Source organism: Quercus suber, unplaced genomic scaffold (assembly GCF_002906115.3).
Source record: "Quercus suber isolate HL8 unplaced genomic scaffold, Cork oak 2.0 scaffold_158, whole genome shotgun sequence".
Classification (NCBI taxonomy): Eukaryota; Viridiplantae; Streptophyta; class Magnoliopsida; order Fagales; family Fagaceae; genus Quercus; species Quercus suber.
In genome coordinates, this window is record NW_027069619.1 from 1,274,103 (window position 1) to 1,300,846 (window position 26,744).

Here is a 26,744-nt window from a genome sequence, read left to right on the forward strand (position 1 = left end):
AAGATTGAGACCAGTCCATCTCAATACAGGGTCAAGGATCGCACTAAGGTGTTTAAACTATAAAAGTGCACCTGCTCTGATACCAATTGAAAGTTCAAATAGTGTTGAAAACACTATGAACGTTTAGACCCCCAAAATACAAATTATCAATTCAAACTTTATATCAAACAATGTATGTGCGAAAAATGATTATAAGCTTATACCAGAATTAATAAACAATCTAAACCAAATAAAATCACATCCACATCAGAAATTAAATGGCAAAGATTAAGGGAAGAGAGATGCAAACACAAGAACAACACAGCAATGTGTTCTCGAAGAGGAAACCGAAGCCCTCAGCGTAAAACCTCTCTGCCGCCCTCCAAGCAGTCAATAATCCACTATAAAATGAAGTTGGGATACATGAACAGCAATAAACCCTCCAAGCCTAATCTACCCAGGTACCTAAGCCCTCCAAGCTTCTTGCTCCAACAAGGTTACGCCGAACCTTTGTCTTTTCTAGCTTACCGGATTCCGCTGTAACCCATAGCATCAACCAATAACCATTGGTCCTTTCTTAACTGCTTTCCAAAGAACCAAATAACCTTCTCACAGATATGGGTATAGTGAGAAAAGGATTTGGGTAAGAACCTCTCAAGAATGTAACAATGGAGAGGATGAAAGTAGAGGAATTTGAAGAGTATGAGAGTAGAGGAATTTGAAGAGTTCTATGTGAAAATTGTGGATGAATCAATCTTGTTTTTCTCTGGGGTTTTTCTCTCAAAATTCTCTCTGGAAGCTCTTTACATTTCGTGGGTTTAAGGGGTATTTATACTTGGGTGAGAAGGGAATGCGAAGAGTCAGTTTTTCCCAAACAGGGTGGTCTGGCGGCTTGGCCTCGCGACTTGACTGAGTCACGAGTTCAAGCCGCAAGATAACAGAACGGTCAGGCTAGACTTTTTGTCCTGTAGTGCTCTAGCTAGCGCGACTATTCATCTCCTCACACGCTTCACTCGTGTGCTGCATTTGGCAACTTGCCAGTCGCAAGTCACCCATGAATCCCAGCCGCGAATCTCTACATCTTGCACAATCTTGACCATTTCTTCACACTCTCTCACTCACTACCCTTACATGTTTCCCACCTAAATACAGGGTTACTAATTGCTAAATTACAAGAAAATTTGGCATGAAATAAAGCCAATACAATGGTTGATTAAATTCAACCTTAAAAATAATAATAATAATAATAATAATAAATGCACACAAAGGCTAGAAGGAAATCAGTAAGTGAAAGATTACCACAACAGTAAACCAATGCAACCTTCTTCACATAGACGCCTCCGTCCCCTGCTCATAAGCGTGCACGTCCTCGGGCAAAAGAAGGCTGTGCGCCAAACTTTAGGTAACATGACCCCCTTCACCTTTCTCCCACACTTATACACTAGCACTCGCGGGAAGTGGCTTACCATCCAAATGAAACTTGGGTTGCCATGCCTGCATTGCTTGGGAAGAGGACGTTGTGCCTACCCCGGCCTGAGTCTGTGGCTCCTATATGACAATACCCCTTGATGGCTGGGGGGAATCTGGGTTACAACGTCTCCCAGACCAGTATAAGTCTATTCAGTAACATGTTGCCTCTTTCAGGTTTGTCCGGTTTAGGGAGGAGGTTGGGGGGGAGGCATTTGACCTCGGGCCTGTAGTGATTGCTGTTACACGGTCTGCCTTGCACCGAGCACAAAGCGATCAATAGTCATGGTCTTCCAGGTCACCATGTCTCCACTACGATCAGATTCAGTATCAGAAAGGTTAGTAATATCAACAGCTACTTGCTCGGTTACCAGCATAGGAGCCTTAGGATTAATGGGCTCTTCGGGTTAGGCGGGTTCCTCTTGGGCGGGAGCCTTTTCCTCAACAGGTGCATGGGCAAGTTCTCGGAGACGTCGGGACATGCGCTCTGCCGATTCGTCCCGCATCGGGGCAAGCTCGTCTGAACAAGTATATCGTCGACCTCGTTCTCAGGCTTCTCCCACTATAAATTTTGACAGAAGAAAATTCGCGTGCCGAATGTTGATGTAGGATAGAAGGGGGTTGTCTACCAAAAGCACTTGCCTGAAAGGTTGCCAGGTAGAGTAGATCGGTTCGACTCCAAGGATCAAATAGGACGCTCGGAGCTGTCCATCCCAGTGAACAAATATCTCGGACTTGAGTACAAAGTTTAGATCCCTAATGTGGACTACCTTGATGTCCGGGTAAACACTTTGCCATCTAAAATATATATATATATATATATCTAATCTAATCTAATCTAATACTATATATAATAGCAGAAGCTTTTAATAAGGTGCTGACACGTTAGCAAAAAAGACTATCTAAAAAACTGACACGTGTATAGTTTTTCCTTTAAAATTTCGCTCGGTGCGTCGTTTTGGGAGAAACTTATAAAAACACAAACCCGCTTTAGAAAAAAACTCAAACCCAAACACTGCATCGGTTCAGTATCCTTTAATCTATAAAATGTTCAAAAACGATTTCCAAACCCATACCTAGACAATCCGTTAAACAGAGAAGGGGCAGAGTAGAGAGAGCGCAAAAGTCTGAGAAATCTGTCCGCCAAATTGCGTCAATACGTAAGACAATCCAGGCTTCTACAGAGATACAGAGATAGAGAGACAAAGTTCCTAAGCCGCCAAAAGAGAAATATCTAAGCCTGCCATCACCGTCAGTTTTTTCCGCCATCGTCCGTTCACTCGACAGATGCAGTCCACCGGAACCATAGACAGATGCAGTCCGTAAGCACACAGAACCGTAGGCACACAATCAAGTATCATCAACACCAAGATCGACCTTAGATCTGGTAAAGTTTTTTTATTCTTTCTTTCTTAGATTTGGGTATGAAATATGACTTAATTTTGGGTATTTTGGTTGGATTGGTTTATATTAAAGTATTTGGATTTTCAGTTTTGTTTTAAAAATAATATGTTTTTTTAATACTAGGCTAGTTAGGATTTTTTTTTTTTTTTTTTTGGGAAGTTAGAGCAAGCACCGTAGTGATGCTAAAAATTTTAGCTTTTAATACCTCAAAAAGCTATTTTATCTATTTTACCACCTCACTTTACAATAAACCCAATATCAAATGTTCTATTTTTTTTTATCACTTCATTTAAAATAGTATTAATAAAATATTACATTTTATTTTTATCATCGTACTACAGTCAATTGGTATATATATACCGGTTTATTGTAATTGCGAAAAATTTAGCTTTACCTTCTCCAATATCACATGATTTTTTTGTTCTTTGGTGATAAGATAGTTTTTTTGCTAAAATACAATCACCATTGTGAATATTTTTATTATTTTTGTTAAGATTTTGGGTTGGATAGTTGATATTTGGATTAGGCTAGCTAGACTAATAGGGGAGAAGTGGAGCCAATTATAAAAATGAAATATAGAATGACTATAAAAAAATTTTGGACCCGGGAGGCCAGCCCCCTTGGGCCCCCACCTAGGTCAATCCCTAGGTATTTAGATTTTACACCAAAAAGTTTAAGAATTTGGATTTTACCCCTTAAAGTTTTGAGGATTTTGGATTTTACACTCTGAAGTTCATTATGTTTGCATCCATAACCCTTTCATTCATATTTTTCCGTTAAGTGCATATAAACTTGCTACACGTGTTTAGTTTATCTAATAAAATGATGCCATGTTATTTTTATTATGCCATGCCTTTTTTAATTATTTAATTTTTTTAGGCTACCAAAAGGACATGGCAATAAATTTTTTTTTTTTTGAAAAAAAAAATCACAATTTAGTTAATAAATTTTCAATTGTTACATTTGACTATTGAAAATTAAGATTAAAATAAAACTATTAGGATTCTGGCCAAATTATTAAATGAATAGATTTTGCATTTTTTGGATAAAATTTACCTCATGTAGTTTTTGACCCAATAACAATTTAGTATCACAAGCTTTTTCAATTGTTATATTTTGACTTCCTTGACTTTAGAATTAAATGAATTCGTTAAGGGTACCTTGGACGAAATCCTAATAATTTTATTTCAGTCTAAACCATGAAAGATAAAATATAGTAATTGAAAGTTTTTGAACTAAATTGTTTTATTTTTTTTGGGTAGAAATTTCTGAAATAAATTCTAATAGTATGCAATCACAGCTTAATCTTTTGTCATATATTTGAAGTTTAATTATCATGAATTCTAGGAATAGTATTGAATTCAACACTTGGACGGCAAAATTTAACTAAAATTCTGCTCTCCGTGTGTCGAATTTTTCGAGTATGTTTATCTGGCAATTTTTGCTTGATGTGGCAATCACACACAATTTGTTGTTTTAGTCTTAAAAATAAACTTCCGTCCGTGTCCTCATACTGTGTTTTTTTATTATCATATAATTAGATCCTTGAATCATTTAGCTTATAAGATTGATAAAAGCAAAAAAAAAAAAATGGAGGATATATAGAAAAAGCTCACGAGAATGAGAACAAGAACAAGATCTCACATAAGCCTTTTTTGAGCGGAGAAATAGGCAGTGACAAGATTTACTTTTCTTCTTGCTTTCATAACATCTTGTATTTTATGGTAATGTTTTGGATTAGGTGGTAAAATTTCTTGTCCCCTCAATAAGAGATTTTGAGTTTGAACTTGGCCTATGCCAAAAAAATTGATTAGTTTTTTTTTTTTTTTTTTGATATGAAATATGTAACTTTTGTATTGAACTAATACATGTGCTGGTTTGTTCCCTTGTCGCCTTACATGATATGTTGATTAGTATCTTAACCTAATGATAAAAAGTAATCATTATGTAGCAGATGTCATAAGTTAAAATTATATAGCATCTTATATTATAAAAAAATCTACTATTTTTTTTTATTTTTTTAATGGTTTTAGTAGACCCAATTTAATATACAAAATTGAGAAATCTCTTGAAGGGATCAACTTTTGGACTTGGTCTGAGGTCCTAGTAGTAGCTTTGAATAGTACATATTTACTTTTCGGCCCAAACTATTCTTTTGCACATTGCAGTATCTTGGATCAACAAAGATGGAGTTTGAGTTACAGAAAGCATAGTCCAAGAGAATGACTTACACAAGCACAGGCTGGGCAAGCCCACAAGGAGTGAAGAAAGAAAAGGAGAAAAAAGAAGAAGAAGAGTGAGGCCCAATTCTAATGTTCTGAACGTGTGGCCGACAACTATTAAAGTTCTAGTTCTACTTGCATTAGGACTACGTGAAAACAAATAGGTTTTCTCTTGCTGAAAGCTCATTATGGCTCCATCCATGGCTGCAAAAAATCCATGGACTTGTGGACTAAGGATCACAGGTTGTGTTGCAACCCTTTTGGCAGTTTTAACTTTGGTTACAGCCTGTGAGTCAGTTCACTTCTCCAATGTTAATGTTTCTATTCAAGTTGGATTCAGCGATTTGATGTGCTACATGTAAGTTATACTACTTCCACTCTTCCTTGGTTAATAAATGGAAAAAATTTCTATACGCTGGTTTCATGAGATATATATCTTGTTGATAGGTTCAATGAGACATAAGTTTTATGAAACTAGCTTAGAAGATACTTTCTCTTATCGATTACTTGTTTAACTCTTGTGATTGACAACTTGCATGCTATAGGTATTTTTTAGTTGTGAATGTCATAGTATGCGTTTACAGCTTTGCAATCAATCTTCTTCATGAGAAAAGTTTGTTGTGGCAATTAGTTGGAGTAATTGATGGACTTATGAACTAAGGATCACAGGTTGTGTTGCAACCATTTTGGCAGCTTTAACTTTGGCTACAGCCCGTGAGTCAGTTCACTTCTCTAAATGTTTCTATTCAAGTTGGATACAATAATTTGATGTGCTACATGTAAGTCATATTACTTCCACTCTTCCATGGTTAGTAATTGGAAAAATCTTCTATGCGCCGGTTTCATGAGATATATATCTTGTTGACGGGTTCAATGAGACATAAGTTTTATGAAATTGGCTTAGAGATACTTTCTCTTAACAATTACTTGTTTAACTCTTGTGACTGACAACTTGCATGCTATAGGTATTTTTTAGTTGTGAATGTCATAGTATGCGTTTACAGCTTTGCAATCAATCTTCTTCATGAGAAAAGTTTGTTGTGGCGATTAGTTGGAGTAATTGATGCGGTAATGGTTTTTCTTTATTACAATTTTATATAATCTTCTTTCTTCTAAATAAGTACTAAATTTGATAATTGTAATAGTTCATTAATATATATTTATTAATGATAATTTGACAAAATTAATATATGGGGGTTTAGAGGGAATTTATAGAATTTTATAGAAAATTAAAAAATATATATATAACACTTAGAAAAAAATCAACAAAAATAACTTGGTTCATGTTATTTATATTATAGATTATAGATTATTATAGATTATTTGATTTCTTGGTTTTTAAAAAATGCTTTACTATAGTCTTAAGAATGTTTAGCTCAATTGGTAAACTATTTTATTGTCGAATAAGAAATTGAAATTTTAATTCCTACCTACACAAAAAAAACTAATTGAAGTCTCTGCTTAAACATGTTAGAACAAGTGATTGAATAGTCTTTATTTATCCATACCTATTTATTTTCCTAGAGCTTTATATTCTCTTTAGTATTGAAAGAATCTGATACTATATATAATAGTAGAAGCTTTCACGAGTTGCTGACACATAAGCCAAAAAAAAACCCCCTTAAAATGCTGTCACGTGTAGATTTATTTTTTTTAAAAATCGCACGGTGCGTTGGAGAGGCTCAGTTTCGTCAAAAGGCGCAAACCCTAAAACGCACTCTGACTTCCATCTCTTCGCCGCAACTCCATAGCCACACAGATCAGAATGCCATCCTCTTCGCCGCAACTCCATAGACGCACAGATCAAAATACCGTGTTCCAGACCAACAAACATACAGAAAAAGAAAATCCAAAAGGAAGCGGAAAAAAATAAAAAAAAACTCTGTTCGTCTTTTGCAATTGAAAAACTTTGTGCGTCCTCTGCAACAACAGGCGACTCAGAAGCGATTCAAAAGGTAAGCATGTTTTTTCCCCCTTTTTTTTGTTTTCTATTCAATTATCGTTTCTAAGGTTTTGAAAAGGCTACCTTTTTCCTTAATTTTCGATTTATTTTTACAATTTCTTGAATTCTGTTTGTTTGATTGTTGTATTTTGTTTGGCATTTTTTGTTATGTTTCTGCTTTTTGAATCCTACCCAAATTTCAATGGTTGGTTATCTTTTAAACTTCATAATTTCATTATAATTTTTGGGTTTTTTAGAAGACCAAGGGAGAGGCTTTTTGGAAGTGTTACAATTTCCTTTGGAGTAACAGTTGAGTTAAATAATAAAATCTGTTTGTTTTGATGCTGAGTAAGCAAAAAATTGAAGCTACTTTAAGCCTGCCTTTTTTGTTTATATAATTTGAGAGTTTATGTTTGATTGATGAGAAGGATTAGGTTTACAAAAGGCAAAATTGGTTGATTATAGGTAATGTGATTTGGACTTGATCCCTGCTATTCTTAACAGGTAGAAAGTATATTTAATTGTATTGTTTTTTTCATTTAAATAATTCCATATTTAGGTATTGGTAGAGAATTTGGAATCATTTGAGGTTTCTTCTTTGGCAATTTTCTTTACTGGGTATCTGTTACAAACTTACAATTCAAAGTTAATGCATAATTCCGTTTATCACAGTTTTTACTTTTCACTATTTGAGTCTGCTGTGTACATGCTATAGCTAACTTTCTATGCTGAATTCGCTGTGAAAATAGGTTTATTTATTTATTTATTTATCGGGTACTAACCTTGAATTGGCTTAATTTAGATTCAGATATTTTTCATTTTTTTAATTATTTAATCTTTGAATTGAAGTTCCAATGCGTGTATATGTGACTTATTCAATCTTTGCTATGAAATATCACAATTTCATTTCAAGCCTTTGCTGTGACTTGACTTGAGCCACATTGCCTAAGGAAATTAAACGCTTTACTCTTTAGTGAGTGTTCTGTTTTTGTTTATATGTGCCCGCAGTTTGTTTAATTATTTTTTTTTTCTTTTTCTGATAAGTAATTTGCTTAATTCATAGGTTTGTTCATTATTTCTTCCCCTTCATGTGCTATATCACAAAATGTTTTTTTTTTTTTTTTTTTTGAGAAAGATCACAAAATGTTGTTGGTTGTTTTTATAGACTTTTTGGTGAAAATGATCAATTCTACTGTTGTAGTTGAATGGAATTATGTTCCTTACATTCTAGGAAAAGTAAGGTATACTTAAATTCACGGTCTATTTTAAAAGGGGTTTCAAATTACTATAGAAAAGTGCTTCTAAAACTAAAAGGTCAAGTTCCAATTCATCTTCTTAATGAAATCAATAACAAGCAAATGGCTAATCTAATATTTCTTATGTGCAGGAAATCTAATCCTTCTTGAGGCCCCTGATTTGACAGGGTAGCAAGGCAAGCTAGCTGCAGCTAATCATAGGAAATATCTTTTATCCTTTTTTTATTATTTATTTATTTATTTTTTATTATAAAATTTGCACATATGAAGTGGAGAGGTGTGACTATTTGTTTGGTGACAAGGGATAATTTTTACTACTATTTTTTTTTTTTTTTTTGTATTTTTAGAGAGCATAGTTGGGAGTTGAATTTTAGATAGCAATCTCACTTCAATTTTAACGAAACGTTTACTATAATCTTAGTTTTGAATATTTGTTTTTGATGAATTATAACAAGAAGTTTTGAAAATAAAAATGATTGGTGGTTCATTACTTGAGAAAAAATGGAGATTACATAACAATACAACTAAATTAGAATTTGACAATTGTTTTTATTTTTTATTTTTTTTATAGCATGTACACAGTTTCTAAGAGTATTTATACGTGAAGCCAAATAATAGGAATACACTGACGTCAATAGATTTTAAGATATTATTATATTTAGGCTATGACAGTATTAGCATTGAATCATTTCTATTGAGCATAGACTCTAACTTGTTTGCAAGTGGTCACTGTTTTTCTCATTCAAATTTCGAAATTGATTTTAAAGAAAAAGACTAGACAAATGTCTTACAGGTGATAGTTTGGTCCTCTCGCCACAATTATGTGGTACTATGGTTGATCCTATCAAGAATGTTGAGCTTCTCTTCATAAAAAAAATTCATATGCTTCTGACTTTGCAGCACATCTGTAGCATGGATCAGGTTTCCTTCATAGTTTTCCTTATTCCATTTATCTATGTGCTCCATACAGTAATAGCAAATAGTTACCCCTGATTGGATTGAATTTTGCTGTTTTTCTCAGTGGTCTTGGTTGCTCTTCATAGTTGCAATGTAATAATTAGCTGCCTGATTGGAAACATCTCTGCTTGAATTGAAAATTTATTCTCAGCATAAACATATTGGATCATTATCTTGATTGATTGCTTTTCAATTCATTATAAAAGTCATACTAATTGTAAGTCTCCATTAACAGAAGAAAATATATATTGATACTTTTAATTTCTTTTTAAATGAATTATTTTTTAGGAATGAATTCTCTTATTTTGCATTTAATATTCTCTTATACCTAATATTTTTTACATGCATGTGTTTGCTGCACCCATACCCAATCAGTGACAAACATATTGGATAATTTATGATATAATCCTTTGAATAGTGCATCATTCTCTAATTTATGTGTTAATTGCTAATTGTATGACTCTTTGTTTATACTGAATTTGAAATTGGATGACAATGTCCTACCAAGAGAGATTCAGAGGATAATTGGCAATGAATATTTCTTCCAACTGCATCTTGATGAGTATAATTTGAAATATGGAAGAGAAAATTATACCGTTTCGAAGATTTTGGAAACGGAAATCTCACATAAAGTTGAAAGACATCAGGTAATAATAGAGTTGAAATCTATTTCCAGTATATTTATCACACATAAGTACCATAGGATTCATAACTACTCTTTACATGGTGTCACCAATATACTTTATATACTATTCATTGAATTTGAAGCATACACTCCACCTTACTTGCTATATGATTTTAAATTTTTGTATGACACCATCAAAGTCAATAGAGTACAATGAAAGCACTCTAAATTTTAAGTAACATGCATATATTCTTTCATTATTTCAAACAACATTTAATAAAAATGCAAATTATTGTAGGATACAATAGAGGAAATTGTAAGGAAATCAAGGAAGGCAAGTCAATTGCCAGTCAGAAAATAGAAATAGGACAAACATCTGTTGAAAGACCTCAATTAATTGCTTTTGTAACTACAGAAGTTGAAGAAATGGATGATAAAAGTATGCCGCTCCAAATGCTTCAAAAACGCCAAAAGGGTAGTAAGCGGATTGCATCAAAGCAGAAAAAAAAAAATTGAAGTCTAATGATCTCAATGTATTTTATAAATAACATACTCTTACAAGCAAGATAAACAAATGGACGTACTAGATTATCCTATGAATTTTAATGTATTTCATTTTATTGTATTTTTTTTTTTAAGAGTAAACCAAATATATTGTTAAGTTATTGTATGTCATTTTCTTTGTACATATTGCCATGAATTTTAGTAAAGGATTATGAATTGGTTTAGTTGTGACAGGTGGAATTCTGTATTCATGGCAGTTTTTTTGGAATTGTGGACTTGAGATGCATTACAGCTTTTTAGTGGTATCATCTTAATATCTTTTTGTTAATTTTTTGTGAATCCTCTTAAGGCGTGTGTACGTGTTGATCATCCTTATGTTTGGTTTATTACTTTACCATGAAGCTGCAATTTATATTAGACACACTCAATTTTGAAAGTGTCTAAAATAATACCTATTAAACAAAGCATAGTAAAAATGGTGATATACAACGTAAGCCTACTTCCCCTCCAAGTATGAACCAACCAGAAATTCCCAAACTTAAAAAAAGTATGACAATCCAGCTTGCCTAACAAGTCTCTTGCATAAGTAACTATGGTATACAATTAAATAATGTGCCAAGAAAAAGAGATATTTTAAAACTTGAAAAAAGCAATGTCACCATCAATTATTGTTCTTATTATCACAATTTGTTTGTCACTGATGGATAATTATTTGAATGATAATATCTACTTCCTTTTAACTTTCGGGTGAGAGACGTTTCAGGGCAATGCAAGATGGACTCAAGGGACTCCGTGGGCTGACGCTTAATTGAATGGCCGGTACAAGTCATATCCCATGAGGAAGCACTCCAATGTATATAGTTTTAGGTATTGGACACTATATGCTTAAACATAATACATTATTAAATAAAGTTCATTAATTATTGACACGTATAACCCCACTCATTCATACATAAAATAATTCACTATATGTGTTACTTAACCAATCAAATGCTTTAATAATCACTAACTTTGAATTTTTTTTTCTTCAATTTTTCTAACTTTATGACAAAAAAATTATTATATCATGATAACTATACACACATATATATATCATAAATCCTCTCTATTTTCTAATTATTAAATTATATAAAGTTATATTATATTTATATTGTACACACAAACATCCACGTACACGTCATTATTCACACAAATGACATTATAAAAAAAAGGTAATGCACATAATCAATATTAGACACACTCATACACATATAATAAAAAATTTATAATAAATAGTGATACTTACAATTCACAAACACTTACTATTACTTTAGAGTTTAAAATACTTGTACTAAGAGCGCATAAAATTTAAGTCAAGTCAGGGTGTGTAAAAATATTTTTAAGAAAAAATTAATGTATTACATTAAAAAAATTAAATATTTATACATACATACATATATATATATATATATATTTTGAAGTTAGGGGGTTCATTTGAACCCCCTGACCAAAGAGTACCGTTGCCACTGTAACTAATGTCTTTGTGGCATAACTTGATGTCTTTGTAGCGTATCTGATGTCTTCGTGGCTTAACTTGATGTCTTTGGGGCATACCTAATGTCTTTATGGCGGCTTATCATGTGACCTTAGGTTGGATTTTCAGGTTTTAAAAGGACGTTTTGATAGCTAATAGTAAATAGTACGTAGTTCTATGTTGGAATACTTTAAAAAAGCTTGGTGCTACATTCTTTTAATTATTCTTGTCATTTTATTAAGAAAAATGAATTTGCTGGATTTTTATGGAAATTCTCAAATTATAACATGTTTTGTAAAATGTTCATTATCATGAAACTTGCATTTTCCCTACCCCTATTAATTGTGCTACTTACTGGGCTCTGTTTTATCCAATTATTTTACAAAAAATTTTAGAGTAGGCAACAACCATTTCAAGACAGCTTTTTGGTGGCTAATAGTAGTTAGACTAACTACTAATGGAAGCTAAACTTTTGTGATGGAGATATTAGATGACGTACATCATAGTGTAGACTTGACTTATTCTTTTGTATGTTATAGTTGTTATGACTTTATTTCCACTAATATGACAAGTTATTGATATGTAATTGTATTTATTCAAGCCTCCATTCTTTTGTGGCCAATGATCCTTGAAATTATTGCATAGAGCTCTGACTTGCTTTGAAATATATTTAATGGAATTATTATAATAATTCTTAATGTTGGTACTCGATATGATTTAATTGGATTGAATTGTCAAAAAGGAAAAATCTACAGGTACCCTTGAGATGTCTTTCTCAAGCTTTGGACCCTTTTGGATTTGGAGCGTGACATAAAATGTGAATGTAAATAGGAACTTGTCCTCCAATGGATTGAATGGAGAAATATCAGCTCATATATCAAATCTCATAACGTTACAGTGTTTGTAAGGATCTGGAATAGCCATTAGCAAAAAAGTAGAGACATGATAGTCATTACTATGATTTTAGCTAATGGGTTGTTCTTTAATTTTATTTTTTTTAGATGTTGATAGTGCTACTTACTTCAAGCAATTCAGCTGTCTTGTCAGCTATTTGCCTGGAAATGAATGGAAATTTTCATGCGTGGTGGAAAGGTATTTGTGGGCTTGCTCCACAATACTGTATCCGTATAATTGGTGCCATAACTGCTAGCTTTTTTGGGTTTGTCACATATGTGATGCTGCTTCTCTTAGCCATCAACAATCTCCTAAATCCTCTACTTGTGCAATAGCAATATGCTATTAACGTAATATTTTTCATCTGTTTTGTATTTTTATAAGAGTCTCTTGAATCTCCAATATTTTGTCATTATGAATTGGAATAAAAAGTAATTTTTTTTAAATTTTTTTTAAATTATTTATAAAACTGATCTCACTTTACGTTATGTTGCATTGTTACTCTCACTTTCAAGGAATGTGAAAATATTATCAAGTTTCATTTAAGGACTCCAAACTAAAGAAATTTAGTAAGAACAAATTGTCAAATAATCATACTCTACGAAAAATAGGCAATTAGACCACAACCAAAAATGTAAATAGATCAAATTTCTTCAAAATGACCAATTGCTCTTGAATCCTACAAAATTATAAGAATTAAGGAATTACAATAGAGCTAATGGGGTTTGTGTGGTTCTAGATTTGGTGGGTTGCTTTGAGGATGTTGGAAGTTCCTTTTGTGTGACTTCTAAGATTTTGAGGGCAAATTTTGATGTTTTTACTCTTTTGAGTCATATTGTTGTCGTTTTAGAAATTGTTGGAGCATTTTAATATTAATTAATTAAAATGAATAAATATTACAACATAAATGTAAAGATGTGGGAGTGAATATGAAAGATAAGGAGTTAGTGAAAATGTTTAATTCCACGTTGAAAAGGAGAGAAACTATTTTATTCCTTTTAATTGTGGTGATTAATGGGCTAATATGAATTGAATCAGATATTGGGCTGCAAAGGGGAGGTGAAGGGTGTAGATATTGGGCTTGAATCTCCTTAAAGAGAGCGAGTGCCGCGTTTCAGTCCAAATGGTATTGTGTATTTTCTTTCTCTTTAAATTAATAATATTTAGAAATATTATTCAGTTTCTCTTTGTGTTATTTTCACTATTATTGTGTTTGTACTAACAGAAATTTTAGGAGGAATTTTATTTGGGTAAAGTGCACCAATCTCACTTGGGATTTTACTTGGGTTTTCCGTATTCCTATTAGACAAAAGGTTTATATTTTAAAGGCACTCAATGAATTGCTTTGCCTGCTTTTTCAAAATAAGTCACTTATTAGTGGGCTCAACCATTTAAAATTTTATATTTGTCTAAGCTTCAAAAAAAATTTAGGAATACTCAGTTTTTTTTATGCCAAAAAAATTAAACTTTGCTCCATAATTTGTTTTATTTAACAATATATTGGGGCTTTCAAGCAAAAAAAAAAAAGCCAAAATTTTTTGAACGAAAATCTGAAAAAAAAAAAAAAATTATAATATAGCAAGCTTAAATTTATGCTTTTAAAGAACACCCTGAAATTTTGAAACCGCATTGGGTTTTTGGACCTTATGTCTTACCATTCTGGTCCAAGAAGGTAAGTATTGACTCTGAATTAGCTGGTATAGTGGCACCAAAATTCCTTCATTCCTTAGTCTGTATTGTTGTGTTCTGACCAAATGAGATTTCTTTGTGTCACTGTGGTCCTCATAGGCTCATACTCTTGTCTTGTGTGTATTTGTTGTTCCCATGCACAATTAGTGCTCCATCCTAGCCTGATTATTGACAACCTTGCCTTGGGTTTCTCTGCTATTCAAATTAAAATCAAATAAAATGCTAATCTCCCATTTGGTTTTGATTTTAATTAAACAAAAAATAAAAACATGTTGTAATTCATATTCAACATGTTTCATTGGAAAACTAATTCCTTATGTACGAATTCTATATATTTTTTCCATCCAAACCCACACCAGCACATGGCAAAACCAAGAGGCGAAACCTACACAGAAAAATACAATTCAATCCATAATACCACCCAAAAACAAAATACCCACATCAATTTCTTGGTTCTTAATACAAATCACAATCATGAAAAAAAAAAAAAAAAAAACTACAACAATATAATGCTCAGATCAAAACAACATGTAAATCCCACAAAATAGATTTTATGCTCCTTGTTTTCCCAGTAACCAATAGAGATTATTAAAAAAATCAATAAAAAATGAGAGAGAACTTACTCAGCGGTGTAGTTGTGACAGCGAAGTGAGATCTAATGTCTATTTTTAATTGCTAATGTGTATCAGGAGTTTGTAAAAATTTGTAAAATAGTTTGTGATTGTAATATTACTCTATATAGAAGAAATTTAAAAAGGTAATCCTGATCTTTCTGAAGTTTGAGAGTTGAAATAGAAAAAATTGGATTTTGCTGGAGAGAGAGAGAGAGAGAGAGATTTTTGTTTTCCGGGTTTTTGTGGTGAATTTTGAGTGGGCTATGTGAAATCTTTTCATGCATGGTTTGGGCTGGACTTTAGGCTGTTTTATAGGTTCTGAAAGAAAGTGGAACTTTGTAAAGTTGTTTTCTTTCTAAGTGGGTGTCATCAAGCCAAGTTGACAGAAATTTCATCATCTCCATACAGAAGATTTGGGATGAAACCTCCTATATATTAAAACAAGATGGAAGATTTGATTAGGGTATTTTGGCAGGGATTTGGCTTGTATCCATGATTTAATGCATTGGAATGACATAGATATGACAGTTTAAAATTGATCACGTGTCGATCTTGTATTTTGTCCAATGTTCCAATACACTGAATAGAGATCTTGCCCATTTAGGAAACATATTAGTGGATTTTTGTTGGGTGATACCTCTTCGTGGTTAGACCTCACAATTTAGTTAATAAATTTTCAATTGTTATATTTTACTATGAAAAATTAGGATTAAAATAAAACTATTAGGATTATGTCCAAATGAATAGATTTTGCATTTTTTGGACACACAAATTACCCTCTTTGTGGTTTGACTTTGACCTAATACAATTTAGTATCACAAGCTTTTTCAATTGTTATATTTTGACTTGCTTAGGTTTAGAATTAAATGAATTCCTCACAAGTACTTTGGATGGAATTCTAACAATTTTATTTTTAAAAGATATATTAATTGAAAGTTTCTGAACTAAATTGTAATAGAATGTAATCACAGCTTAATCTTTTGTCACATATTTGAATTTCATCATGAATTCTTGGAATAGTATTGAATTCAGCACTTTGACAGTAAAATTTAACTAAAATTCTGCTCTCCATGTGTCGAATTTCAAGTATGTTTATCTAGCAATTTTTGCATGATGTGGCAATCACACTCAATTTGCTGTTAGTCTTAAAAAAACTTCTGCCCATGTCCTGATACTGTTTTTTTAATCATATAATTAGATCCTTGCATCATTTAGCTTATAAGATTGATAAAAGAAAAAAAAAATGGAGAACATATAGAAAAAGCTCACCAGAACGAGAACTCACATAAACCTTTTTCTAAGAGGAGAAATAGGGCAAGGTTTAATTTTCCTCATGCTTTCATAACATCTTGGAATTTATGGTAATATTTTAGATTTAGGTGATAAAATTTCTTGTTCTCTAATGAGAGATTTAGGATTGGCCTACGCCAAAAAATTGATTAGTTTTTTTTTTTTAATATGTAACTTTCAATAAGGGAAAGAGAACTTCAATATATCTTGAGTCAATGGAGACTCGATCATGTTAGGATTTTCATCTATTTAGGTTACAAAATTTGTTACACCCTTGACATATTGAGCCAATACATGTGCTAGTTTGTTCTCGTGTTGCCGCACATAGCTTATTAATTAGTATATTAGTCTAATGATAAAAAATAGTCTTTATTATGGAGCAGATGTGTGTGCATATATATATATATATATATATATATTTAAAAGTCTATTAATTTTTTGGTAATGGATTGTAATGGTTTTGGTAGACCCAATTTAATAGACCAAACTGAGAAATCTCTAGAAAGGATCAACTTTAGGACTTGGTCTGAGGTCCAAGTATCGTTGAACAGTACGTATTTACTTTGCGGCCCAAACTGTTCTTTTATGCGTTGCAGTATCTTGGATCAACAAAGTTGGAGCTTGGGTTACACAAAGCATACAGAGTCCAAGAGAACGACTTACACAAGCACAGGCAATAAGAAGAGTGAGGCCCAATTCTAATGTTCTGGACGTGTGGCCAAAAGCTATTAAAGTTCTAGTTCTACTTGTATTAGGACTACGCAATATGCATATAAGTATAGAGGCTAGTACTAGGGCTGTAACGCAGAAACAGAGCAAATTTTTTTTTCATTAAAATAGAGCTTGTCTTCGGCCGAAAACAAAAAGGGTTTGAGTACATGTGAAAACAAATAGGTTTTCTCTTGTTGAAAAGCTCATTATAGCTCCATCCATGGCTGCAAAAAATCCATGTACTTTTGGACTAAGGATCACAGGTTGTGTTGCAACCCTTTCTGCAGCTTTAGCTTTGGCTACAGCCCGTCAGTCAGTTCACTTCTCCAATGTCAATGTTTCTATTCAAGTTGGATACAATGATTTGATGTGCTACATGTAAGTCATACTACTTCCACTCTTCCATAGTTAATAATTGAAAAAATCTTGTTTGCCCCGGTTTCATGAGACATATTTTTCATTGACGGGTTTAGTGAGACATAGGTCTTATGAAATCGGCTTAAGCTATACTTTCTTTTGATAATTACTTGTTCAACTTTTGTGACTGACAATTTGCATGCTATAGGTGCCTTCTAGTTGTGAATGTCATAGTATGCGTTTACAGCTTTGCAATCAATCTTCTTCCTAAGAAAAGTTTGTTGTGGCGATCAGTTGTGGTAATTGATGCGGTAATTATTTTTCTTTATTACAATTTAATATAATCTCCTTTCTTCTTCTAAATAAGTACTAAATTCGGTAATTGTAACAGTTTATTAATAGATATTTATTAATGATAATTTGACAAAATTAATATAAGGGGGTTTAGAGGGAATTTTTATAGAATTTAAAGAAAATTAAAAGAATATATCTTTTAGAAAAAAATCAACAAAAATAACTTGGTTCATGTTATTTGTATTATAGATTATAGATTATTTAATTTCTTGTGTTAGGTTTTTTAAAAATGCTTTACTATAGTCTTAAGAATGATGTGGGTACCAATTAAACTACATATCGGATTGTAGGTACCAGTTAGCTTAATTAGTAAAATATTTTATTATTGCACAAGAAATCATAGTTTTAATTTCCACCTACACAAAAAAAAAAAAGAAAAAGAAAAAAAAAAAACTAATTAAGATCTCTGTTTAAGCATATTAGAACAAGTAATTGAATAGTCTGCCTTTTATCCATCCTTATTTATTTTCTTAGAGCTTTATATTCTCTTCAATATTGGAAGAATTAACTTCTATAGTGCTTTACATGATTTTAGCTAATGGTTTTTTTTTTTTTTTTTTTAATTATATAATTTTTTTTAATGTTTTTTAGATGTTGATGGTGCTACTTGCTTCAAGCAATTCGGCTGCCTTGTCAGCTATTTGCCTGGAAAGGAATGGAAATTTTCATGCAGGGTGGAGAGGTATTTGTGGGCTTGCTCCACAATACTGTAACCATATAATTGGAGCTATAACTGCTAGCTATATTGGGTTTGTCATGTATATGATACTGCTTCTCTTCGCCATCAATAATCTCCTAAATCCTCTACTTGTGCAATAGCAATATGCTATTAACATAATATTTTTCATCTGTTTTTATTTTTTTAAGAGTCTCTTGAATCTCCAATATTTTTTCATTATGGATTGGAATGAAAAGCAATTTTTTATTTTTATTTTTATTTATTTATAAAATTGATCTCACAAAATTGTCAGGCAGTACACACATTTTTTTTTTTTTTTGGGTGAGATTTACATGATGTTGCAATATTACTGTCAGTCTCTCACTTTCAAGGAATCTGAAAATATTATCGAGTTTCATTTAAGGACTCCAAACTCAAGAACTTTAGTAAGAACAAACTATCAAAAAATTATATTCTACGAAAAATAGGCAATTAGACCACAACCAAAAGTGTAAATACATCAAATTTCTTCAAAATAACCAAATTGCTGTTGAATCCTTCAAAATTATAAGAATTAAGGAATTACAATAAAGATAATGGGGTCTGTGTGCTTCTAGATTTGGTGGGTTGCTTTGAGGATCTTGGAAGTTCCTTTTGTGCGAATTCTAAGAGTTTGGGGGGCAAGTTTCTCTTTTGAGTCATATTGTTGTCATTTTAGAAATATTGGGAAGAATTTTATTTGGGTAAATTACACCAACATCTCTCAAGATGTTTTACTTGAATATTGAATATTTCGTATTCTTATCAAATAAATAGTTTAGATTTTAATGACACTCGATGAACCGTCTAGCTTGCTTCTCCAAAACATGCCACTTATTAGTGGGCCAAATCTCATAAGTACCGCAACCAAAACCTTTATTTTTTTCCCTGCATTGAAATTCTTGGGGTCTTTTATTTTTTGTTTTTTTTTTTAGCACAAAAAAGAAAAGAAAAAAAGAAACCCAAGACATGTATAAAATTTGGTCCTTGCTAATTTTGTAGACTAAGGAGGTGCTGGTTCTCATTACAAATATTGAATACCCACTGGCCATGACAACATTACATAATTAGGTACAGTGATTTTTGGACCTTATTGTCTCACCATTCTGGGCCAAGAAGTTAAGTAATGACACACTATTAGCTGGTATAGTGGCACCAAAATTCCTTCATTTCTTAGCCTGTATTGTTGTGCTCTGACCAAATGGGATTTTTTTTTTTTTTTGACATTCTAATCAAAATTTTATTTAAATTTGTGAGATTTAACGTGAATTTTAATTGCTGATATGTATAACGTCATACCAATAACTTGTAAATATTTTTATAAAATAGTTTGTGACTATAATATTACTTTATATATAGAAGAAGTTTAAAATTAAGTTGTTCAAAAGGTAACCCTAGTCTTTCTGGAGTTTGAGAGTTGAAACAGAAAATTTTGGATTTTGGTGGAGAGAGAGAGAGATTTTTGTTTTTCAGTTTTTTGTGGTGGTTTTTTTTTTTAGATGAACTTTTGTGGTGGATTTTGAGAGGGCTACGTGTGGACTGAAATATTTTCATGCATGGTTTGGGGCCTTGGGCTGGACTAAGGCTACTTTATAGGCACTGAAAAAAAGTGGGATTTTGTAAGTTGTTTTCTTTCTATGTGAGTGGGTGTCATCAAGCCAAGTTGACAGAAATTTCAAAATCTTCATATAGAAGATTTAGGATGTCCTATATATTAACAACAAGATGGAAGATTTGATTAGGGTATTTTGGCAGGGATTTGGCTTGTATCCATGATTTAATGTACTAGATGTGACATAAACAGGACATGTGTTTAAAATTGATCATGCGTCAATCTTGTACTCCGTCCAATGTTCCAATGCATTGAATGAAAACTTTGCTTATTTAGGCAATATTAGTGAATTTTTATTGGGTAATACCTTTTTGTGGTTAGACCCATTACAATCTATCTAATAAATTTTCAATTGTTATATTTTACTATTGAAAATTAGGATTGAAATAAAACTATTATGATTCCATTCAAATTAATAGATTTTTGCATTTTTTTGGACAAATAAATTACCCTCCTTGTGGTTTGACTTTGACCTAATAACAATTTAGCACTACAAGCTTTTTCAATTGTTATATTTTGACTTGCTTTTGTTTAGAATTAAATGAATTCGTTAGGGATATTTTGAATGGAACTCTAACAATTTTATTTTTAAGAGATAAGATATAGTAATTGAAAGTTTATGAACTAAATTGTAATAGAATGCAATCACACATTAATCTTTTGTCACATATTTGAAGTTTATCTTGAATTTTTGGAATAGTATTAAATTAAGCATTTGGAAAGAAAAATTTAATCAAAATTCTGCTTTCCACGTGTCGAATTTCGTGTTTATATGGAAATTTTTCTTGATGTGGCAATCACACTTAATTTATTTGAGTCCAAATTTTATGTCCCACTTTTCTTGTTTTACTCTATATTCCACCAATAAAAACTCACCACATATTCACTTAATTAATTAAATACTACTATTAATTAATAATGGTAATATTAATAAGTCAATAATGATAGTATTTAATTAATTATGTTAACATGTGGCAAGCTTTTATTAGTGGAGTATAGAGTGGAGCAGGAAAAGTGAGACAGAAGATTTGGATTCAATTTATAATTAGTCTTAAAAACACTTCTGTCCATGTGCTCATACCGTTTTGATCATATAATTAGATCCTTGCATCATTTAGCTTTATAAGATTGTTAAAAGAAAAAAAAAATGGAGAACATATAGAAAAAGCTCACGAGAAAGAGAATTCACATATGCCTTTTCCAAGAGGAGAAATAGGCAGTGTGCAAGATTTACATTTCCTCATACTATCATAATATCTTGGATTTTATGGTAAGGCTCTAGAGTTAAGTTAATTGGTAAAATCTTTTAATCTTTGATAAACAATTTTACTTGCCCACGCTAAATATCGATTAGTGTTTTGGTGTAATGATATCAAACTGAAAAATCTCTTGAAGGGATCAACTTTTGGACTTGGGCTGAGGTCCAAGTAGCTTTGAACAGTACATATTTATTTTTCGGCCCAAAATGTTCATTTATGCAATGTATTATCTTGGATCAACAACGTTGGAGCTTGGGTTTATGAAGTGGATCAAGAAGCCTTTTGGAGTTAGGTTTGGGCTGGGTTTGATGAGAGGGCAGCAATGGGACAATTAGTCCACGTAAAATTCAAAATCGTTGTTAACGGTAGTGTTAGGTCAAATTGTATTTTTTGTTTTTCAGATTGACTACCATTTCTCATAAATTTTAGAGGAATGTTATTTTTATTTTTATTTTTTGGATAATACGGTGCCATTATGCAAAAATAGATACTGATAATCATTATGTTAAAAAAGAGCTCAACTCAACAGGTGTTGGTTTAGCAAAAATAACATGATTGGTTCTTTGAGGGGCATCTAGTTTAGCTAGTGCATTAGCACACTGATTGGCTTCCCTGAATATGTGTTGGATTGTCCAGTTGATGAAGTTCCTAATCAAGGTCTTGCAATTAATAATAAGAGGGTTCATCATAATGTTGTTAAGAGACTGTTTAGAAATAGTATGCACAATGAGCTTTGCATCTAGCTCTACTCAAATCAAGATTAGGAAAAAGAAGAAGAAGTAAATTTAAGTTCTCACATATGCCAAAAAAGCAAAAAAAAAAAAAAAAAACAAAAAATAATATTGTTCTTAATTTTTACCAATTGAACTATCGATCATAGTTTTCAGACCCGAACCATTTAACGAATCGAAAAAGGGAGAGGTTCAAGGTTTTTAAGGCCGGACCGAGGTTCAATCGAGATCGAACTGTGATGATGTCATAATTAATTTAGTAATAAAATACAAATAAAGGTATTAAAATGGAAAACATTAACAAATTTTTACTAAAAGTATGTCTAAAAAAATTTAACAACTTTCAAATGAATTTTCACCATTTTTATAAGGTTAATAGAAAATAATAAAGCATAAACAAGTGTCAAAAAATTGTGTCTAGTAATCTTTCAAATAAAAAAATTATTTAAAATAAAATCATTTTCAGCATAAATTAGTAAATTGTATATTCACATGTAAAAAGTATAGTTCTTGAACCTTTAATAAAATTATCAAATAATAATAGATTGAGAGGGGTAATATAATAAATTGGAAAACTATATTCTAAATTGTAAATAAATAAAATATTAAATCCAAGAATGTCACAACAGAGGAGCATAGTCAGTATTTGACTTACTAATCCCGGGTTCTATCCCTTGCCCGAATTAGTGTCCAGTTTTTGTTTGAGCAGACCAGTCCGGTTTGGTCCAATTTTTTAAATTACGCACTATGGAAGTATGAACTATGAACAACCATAGTTTTAAATTTGTCCTGATTTGGCTTTCCGGAGTATAGTATTGATTATTATTCCAATAAGAAACTCTTCCCACCATCAAGTGGTACATCGTATTTTCTTTCTTAAAAAAAAAAAAGTGGTACATCGTATTTTAATTAACATAACATTCACTTGTGGGTTTTTTTATTTTTATTTTTATTTTTTTAATAAATCATTTTATTTTATATTTATTAATTGTGTTCTAAAAACAAATTTACAAGTAGCTGAGAAAGTAATACCTTGGAATCACCCCCGTTTGGTCATGTCAAATTGAATATATTCTACAGAATCTGCACGATCATAATGATAACTGGAATAGTAGGTTTTGCATTCAATATTGGGCTCCATTTGCCTTACAAAACTTTGGGCTTGATTTTTAGGCTTCTTTATTTATTTATTTATTTTTTGAGAGGGGTGTTTAAGCAATATTATTTGAGCGTAACTATAGTAGCACCTTACCTGTTTGATTCGAGTAGGAGTGCAAGGGGATCACGGTAAGTCAAAACTTTCCAGCTCCACAAAGGATGTTAGTGAATTTTGAGTTGCTGAGGAAGGCAACCCAAGTGAGTCTATATTTGAACTCGAACCTTGAACCACACACTCAGCACATCTTGTGTATCACTCAAGACCAGTAGACCATATCCCTCGGTGGTTCTTTGATGTTGTTTTGGAAATTATTCTATGTGAGTTTTTATATTTATTACATATCCAAAATTTTGATTCCTTCGTGCTATTTGGACTTGGCGTTGTATTCCAGACATTACTCCCAGGAGGCCAGAGCTTTTAAGGTATTTGTACGATCTATGTATAGAGAACTCATAATGGCTAATTTATCTACGTAACCTGGTTGTTGGCTAACCTAACCAACAACCACGTTATGTAGATAAATTAGCCATTATGAGTGGATGTCATGGAGCCCATTGTGTTTTTTAAGTTATTGTCATGATGCATAATGTTTTGACCATTTGTATTTAGTTTTTACTAAAATAAAAAGCATACTTCAGTTCATGTTTCTCATCTTACAAGAAATTGTACTTATAGAGTGATCATTACAAGTGTATCCTTAATAGAATTAAGTTTGTGTGACAATTTTATATTTATTATATTGATAATAACATATTATAATCTCTTAATAAAAAAATTGTTGTCATTTGTTTTACCTCTATATATATATTAAATAAATAAATAAAAAAGACTTGTGCGCTCAATGCCCTTTTCTTTTTCCCTTTCTCATAATCTCCACCCCCTTGGCCCCTTCCCATTTTTTTTTTCCAATTTTTTTTTTAATTTTTAATTTTTCTTTTTGGCTTAGAATCTTAGTCACTAGTTGAGAAGCATTGTTAATTGGTTTAGCCCTCACCTTGTTGGTTTTGGCTACGCTATGTTTCTTCCATGTTTCAATGTACATGGAAGATAGCACATTTTTTATTTGTACCTAATTTTGCTCATCTTAGTGCTTTCTTTAATCATGGTGTAGTTCTGGTGTGAACATTAGTTTAATTTAAATGTTTCCTCTTCGCAGCACCAAAAGTTGGAGGAAAACATGCATATTTCCGACCAATAAGATTGAAATTATTGAAAAAAAGAAAAGAAAAGAAAAAAGCAAGACAATTTGATATATAATAAGATGTTTGAAAGACGTAAGTACATAGCGATAGGCTTTTGGTTTAATAATAAGGCCATAGTAATATAATAAGTTTTGAAATGACAGGCATTATTTTGATCCTAATTTAATACAAAAGTGCATAATGAGTTAAATAGGCATGTTACATTTCTAGTGCTTTGTAATAATAAGCATCTTTATTTTCTTTATATTTTTTTTCTCCCTTTTCATATTATTATTATTATTTTTTAAAATTTTCTCCCTTATTTTATGATTGGAATATTAGAGAATATATGACCACTTTCCCCTCTACAATCCTCACTCCATTTTAAAATATTAATATGTACATATTAATATTTTAAAATGGTTTAAGAGTTTCCAAGAGTTTGTATATGACTTGCTACCAAAAAGCTGAGTATTTAGTTTTCTATTTGCTAATATTTGTCACAATAAAAAGTTTATACCATTGAAAAATGATTTCATGAATCAAGCTATCAAACAAGATCTGAAAAAAAAAATGTATATTTTATGCTTGGATATGCCTATAAATACCAATAGAAAATTCTAGTTATATTATCAATTTAAATATATAATGTTTAATAAATTGACTTGACAATAATTTATTGTAAGTAATAATGTAATACTAATATCACATCAACAATGTAAACAAAAAATTAATTAATTTTTATTTGTCACAATAAAAAGTTTATACCATTGAAAAATGATTTCATGAATCAAGCTATTGTCACGGGAGGTTTTGTGACAAAGGCTGAGATTGCAGAAATGAGCCCAAAACTCCCCTTGGGTTCGTTAAATTTGTTAGTTATTTGGAGAGCCAAGCCCAAAATTCGCAATGTGATGTACACAAATGCTAATGGTGCTTTATGTAAAAAGAAACCAACAAAAAAAATGAAAACACAAGAAAGTGCAAAAACTATATATTCATAAGTTAGAAATTTCAGCCCACAGTCACCGAGAGGAAAAAATGAAGGGAGGTCCCGAGCAAGAGAGGGAGAGTTCCCCTGTATCAGTATTTTCACCTCCAAGCCTTCAAATCGCCCATACATTGGGTAGTTGACTGGACTTTTGTGTCAAAGTTTTGAGTTTTTTGGTAGGGAAACGTTTTTTTTTTCTTTCTCTTGTGGGCTGGTGATGCATATTTATATCAAGTTTTAGGGGATGCTTGTGACCAGCTTTTAGGTGGGAGGAAAGCCTTGGACCTTTCAGAAGCTATTTCTATGACTTGGTGTATTATGTTTTATGTTTAAGGAAAGGTTTGGTTGCTTTTTGCATGATTTTGGAAACAAAGTTGTTTCCTCTTCATAGTTGCTATCTCTGGTCTTTGTAGGTCTTCAAAAATTACATTTGGGTGGCTTAGTAGGCTAGGCTGCTCAGCCTTTTTCTTAGAGTCGGCTGTGCCTAGGTGTGGAAAATGGAGCTGGGCTGAAAATTAGGGGCACAATCACCCAGAGCATGGAGCCAAATCTGGGGTAGAAATTTCTGACATTGGACCTCCTTCATGGGCCCTAGAAGCCCCCAGCGTCCCTAGCCCACTTTGTGGCACACACAGCCTGGGCCTATGTAAAAAGTCCAATGGGAACTAAGCCACACCCACCAAAACCATTCCTACTCAATTCCCCAACCATTCGCATGAGCTTAGGCCATGCGACAGAACAGAATACATTGATAAAATACATTAGTTAGACCCGCTAAGCGGTTGGGCTTAGTCATTCTGTCAAACCATAAAATTTGTCCCAAAAATGACCATTAACAGCTATCAAACAAGATCTATAAACAAAAAATATGTATATTTTATGCTTGGGTATGCCTATAAATACCAATAGAAAATTCTAGTTATATTAGCAATTTAAATATATAATGTTTAATAAATTGACTTGACAATAATTTATTGTAAGTAAGTGTAATACTAATATCACATCAACAATGTAAACCAAAAAAAAAGTATTTTTTTTTTTGTTTTTAAATTTAAAAATTAAAACACTATAGAACTAATTAATGTAATAAAATTAATAATACATGCATGTAACATCACTCAATCTCTATCCAATGTATGCATGCAGCATGCTGTGGAAAAATGGATCCGAAGAGTCGTGTTTTTTTATATATTCTTCCTATGCCGTTTCTCGAGCCACTGATTTCCTGATATTAGGCTACGTAGCAGGAAAATTCTTCTTCTCTTGAATCTTGATACATGACAAGTATTAAGTTTTTCGTTGACTTGATTTTTTATTATCAAAAATTGATATATAT

General features: G+C 31.8%; 1 protein-coding gene and 1 long non-coding RNA gene across 3 annotated transcripts; both read left to right on the top strand.

Moving 5' to 3' along the window:
• Positions 1-6,706: 6,706 nt before the first annotated feature.
• On the top strand, positions 6,707-11,292 carry LOC112016486 (uncharacterized). Of its 2 annotated transcripts, XR_010630481.1 has the most exons (4): positions 6,708-7,027; positions 8,402-9,874; positions 10,151-10,658; positions 11,120-11,292. It is a non-coding gene; the product is annotated as an uncharacterized LOC112016486 (long non-coding RNA). The 2 variants fall into 2 exon arrangements; XR_010630480.1 differs by having other exon boundaries at positions 6,707-7,027; positions 8,402-10,658.
• A 5,995-nt stretch (positions 11,293-17,287) lies between these two features.
• On the top strand, positions 17,288-18,597 carry LOC112016485 (CASP-like protein 1C1). Its single transcript, XM_024049049.2, has 3 exons — positions 17,288-17,445; positions 17,633-17,735; positions 18,370-18,597. The coding sequence occupies exons 1-3, from the start codon at positions 17,288-17,290 to the stop codon at positions 18,595-18,597; spliced, it is 489 nt and encodes a 162-aa protein (XP_023904817.2).
• The last annotated feature ends 8,147 nt before the right edge of the window (positions 18,598-26,744 follow it).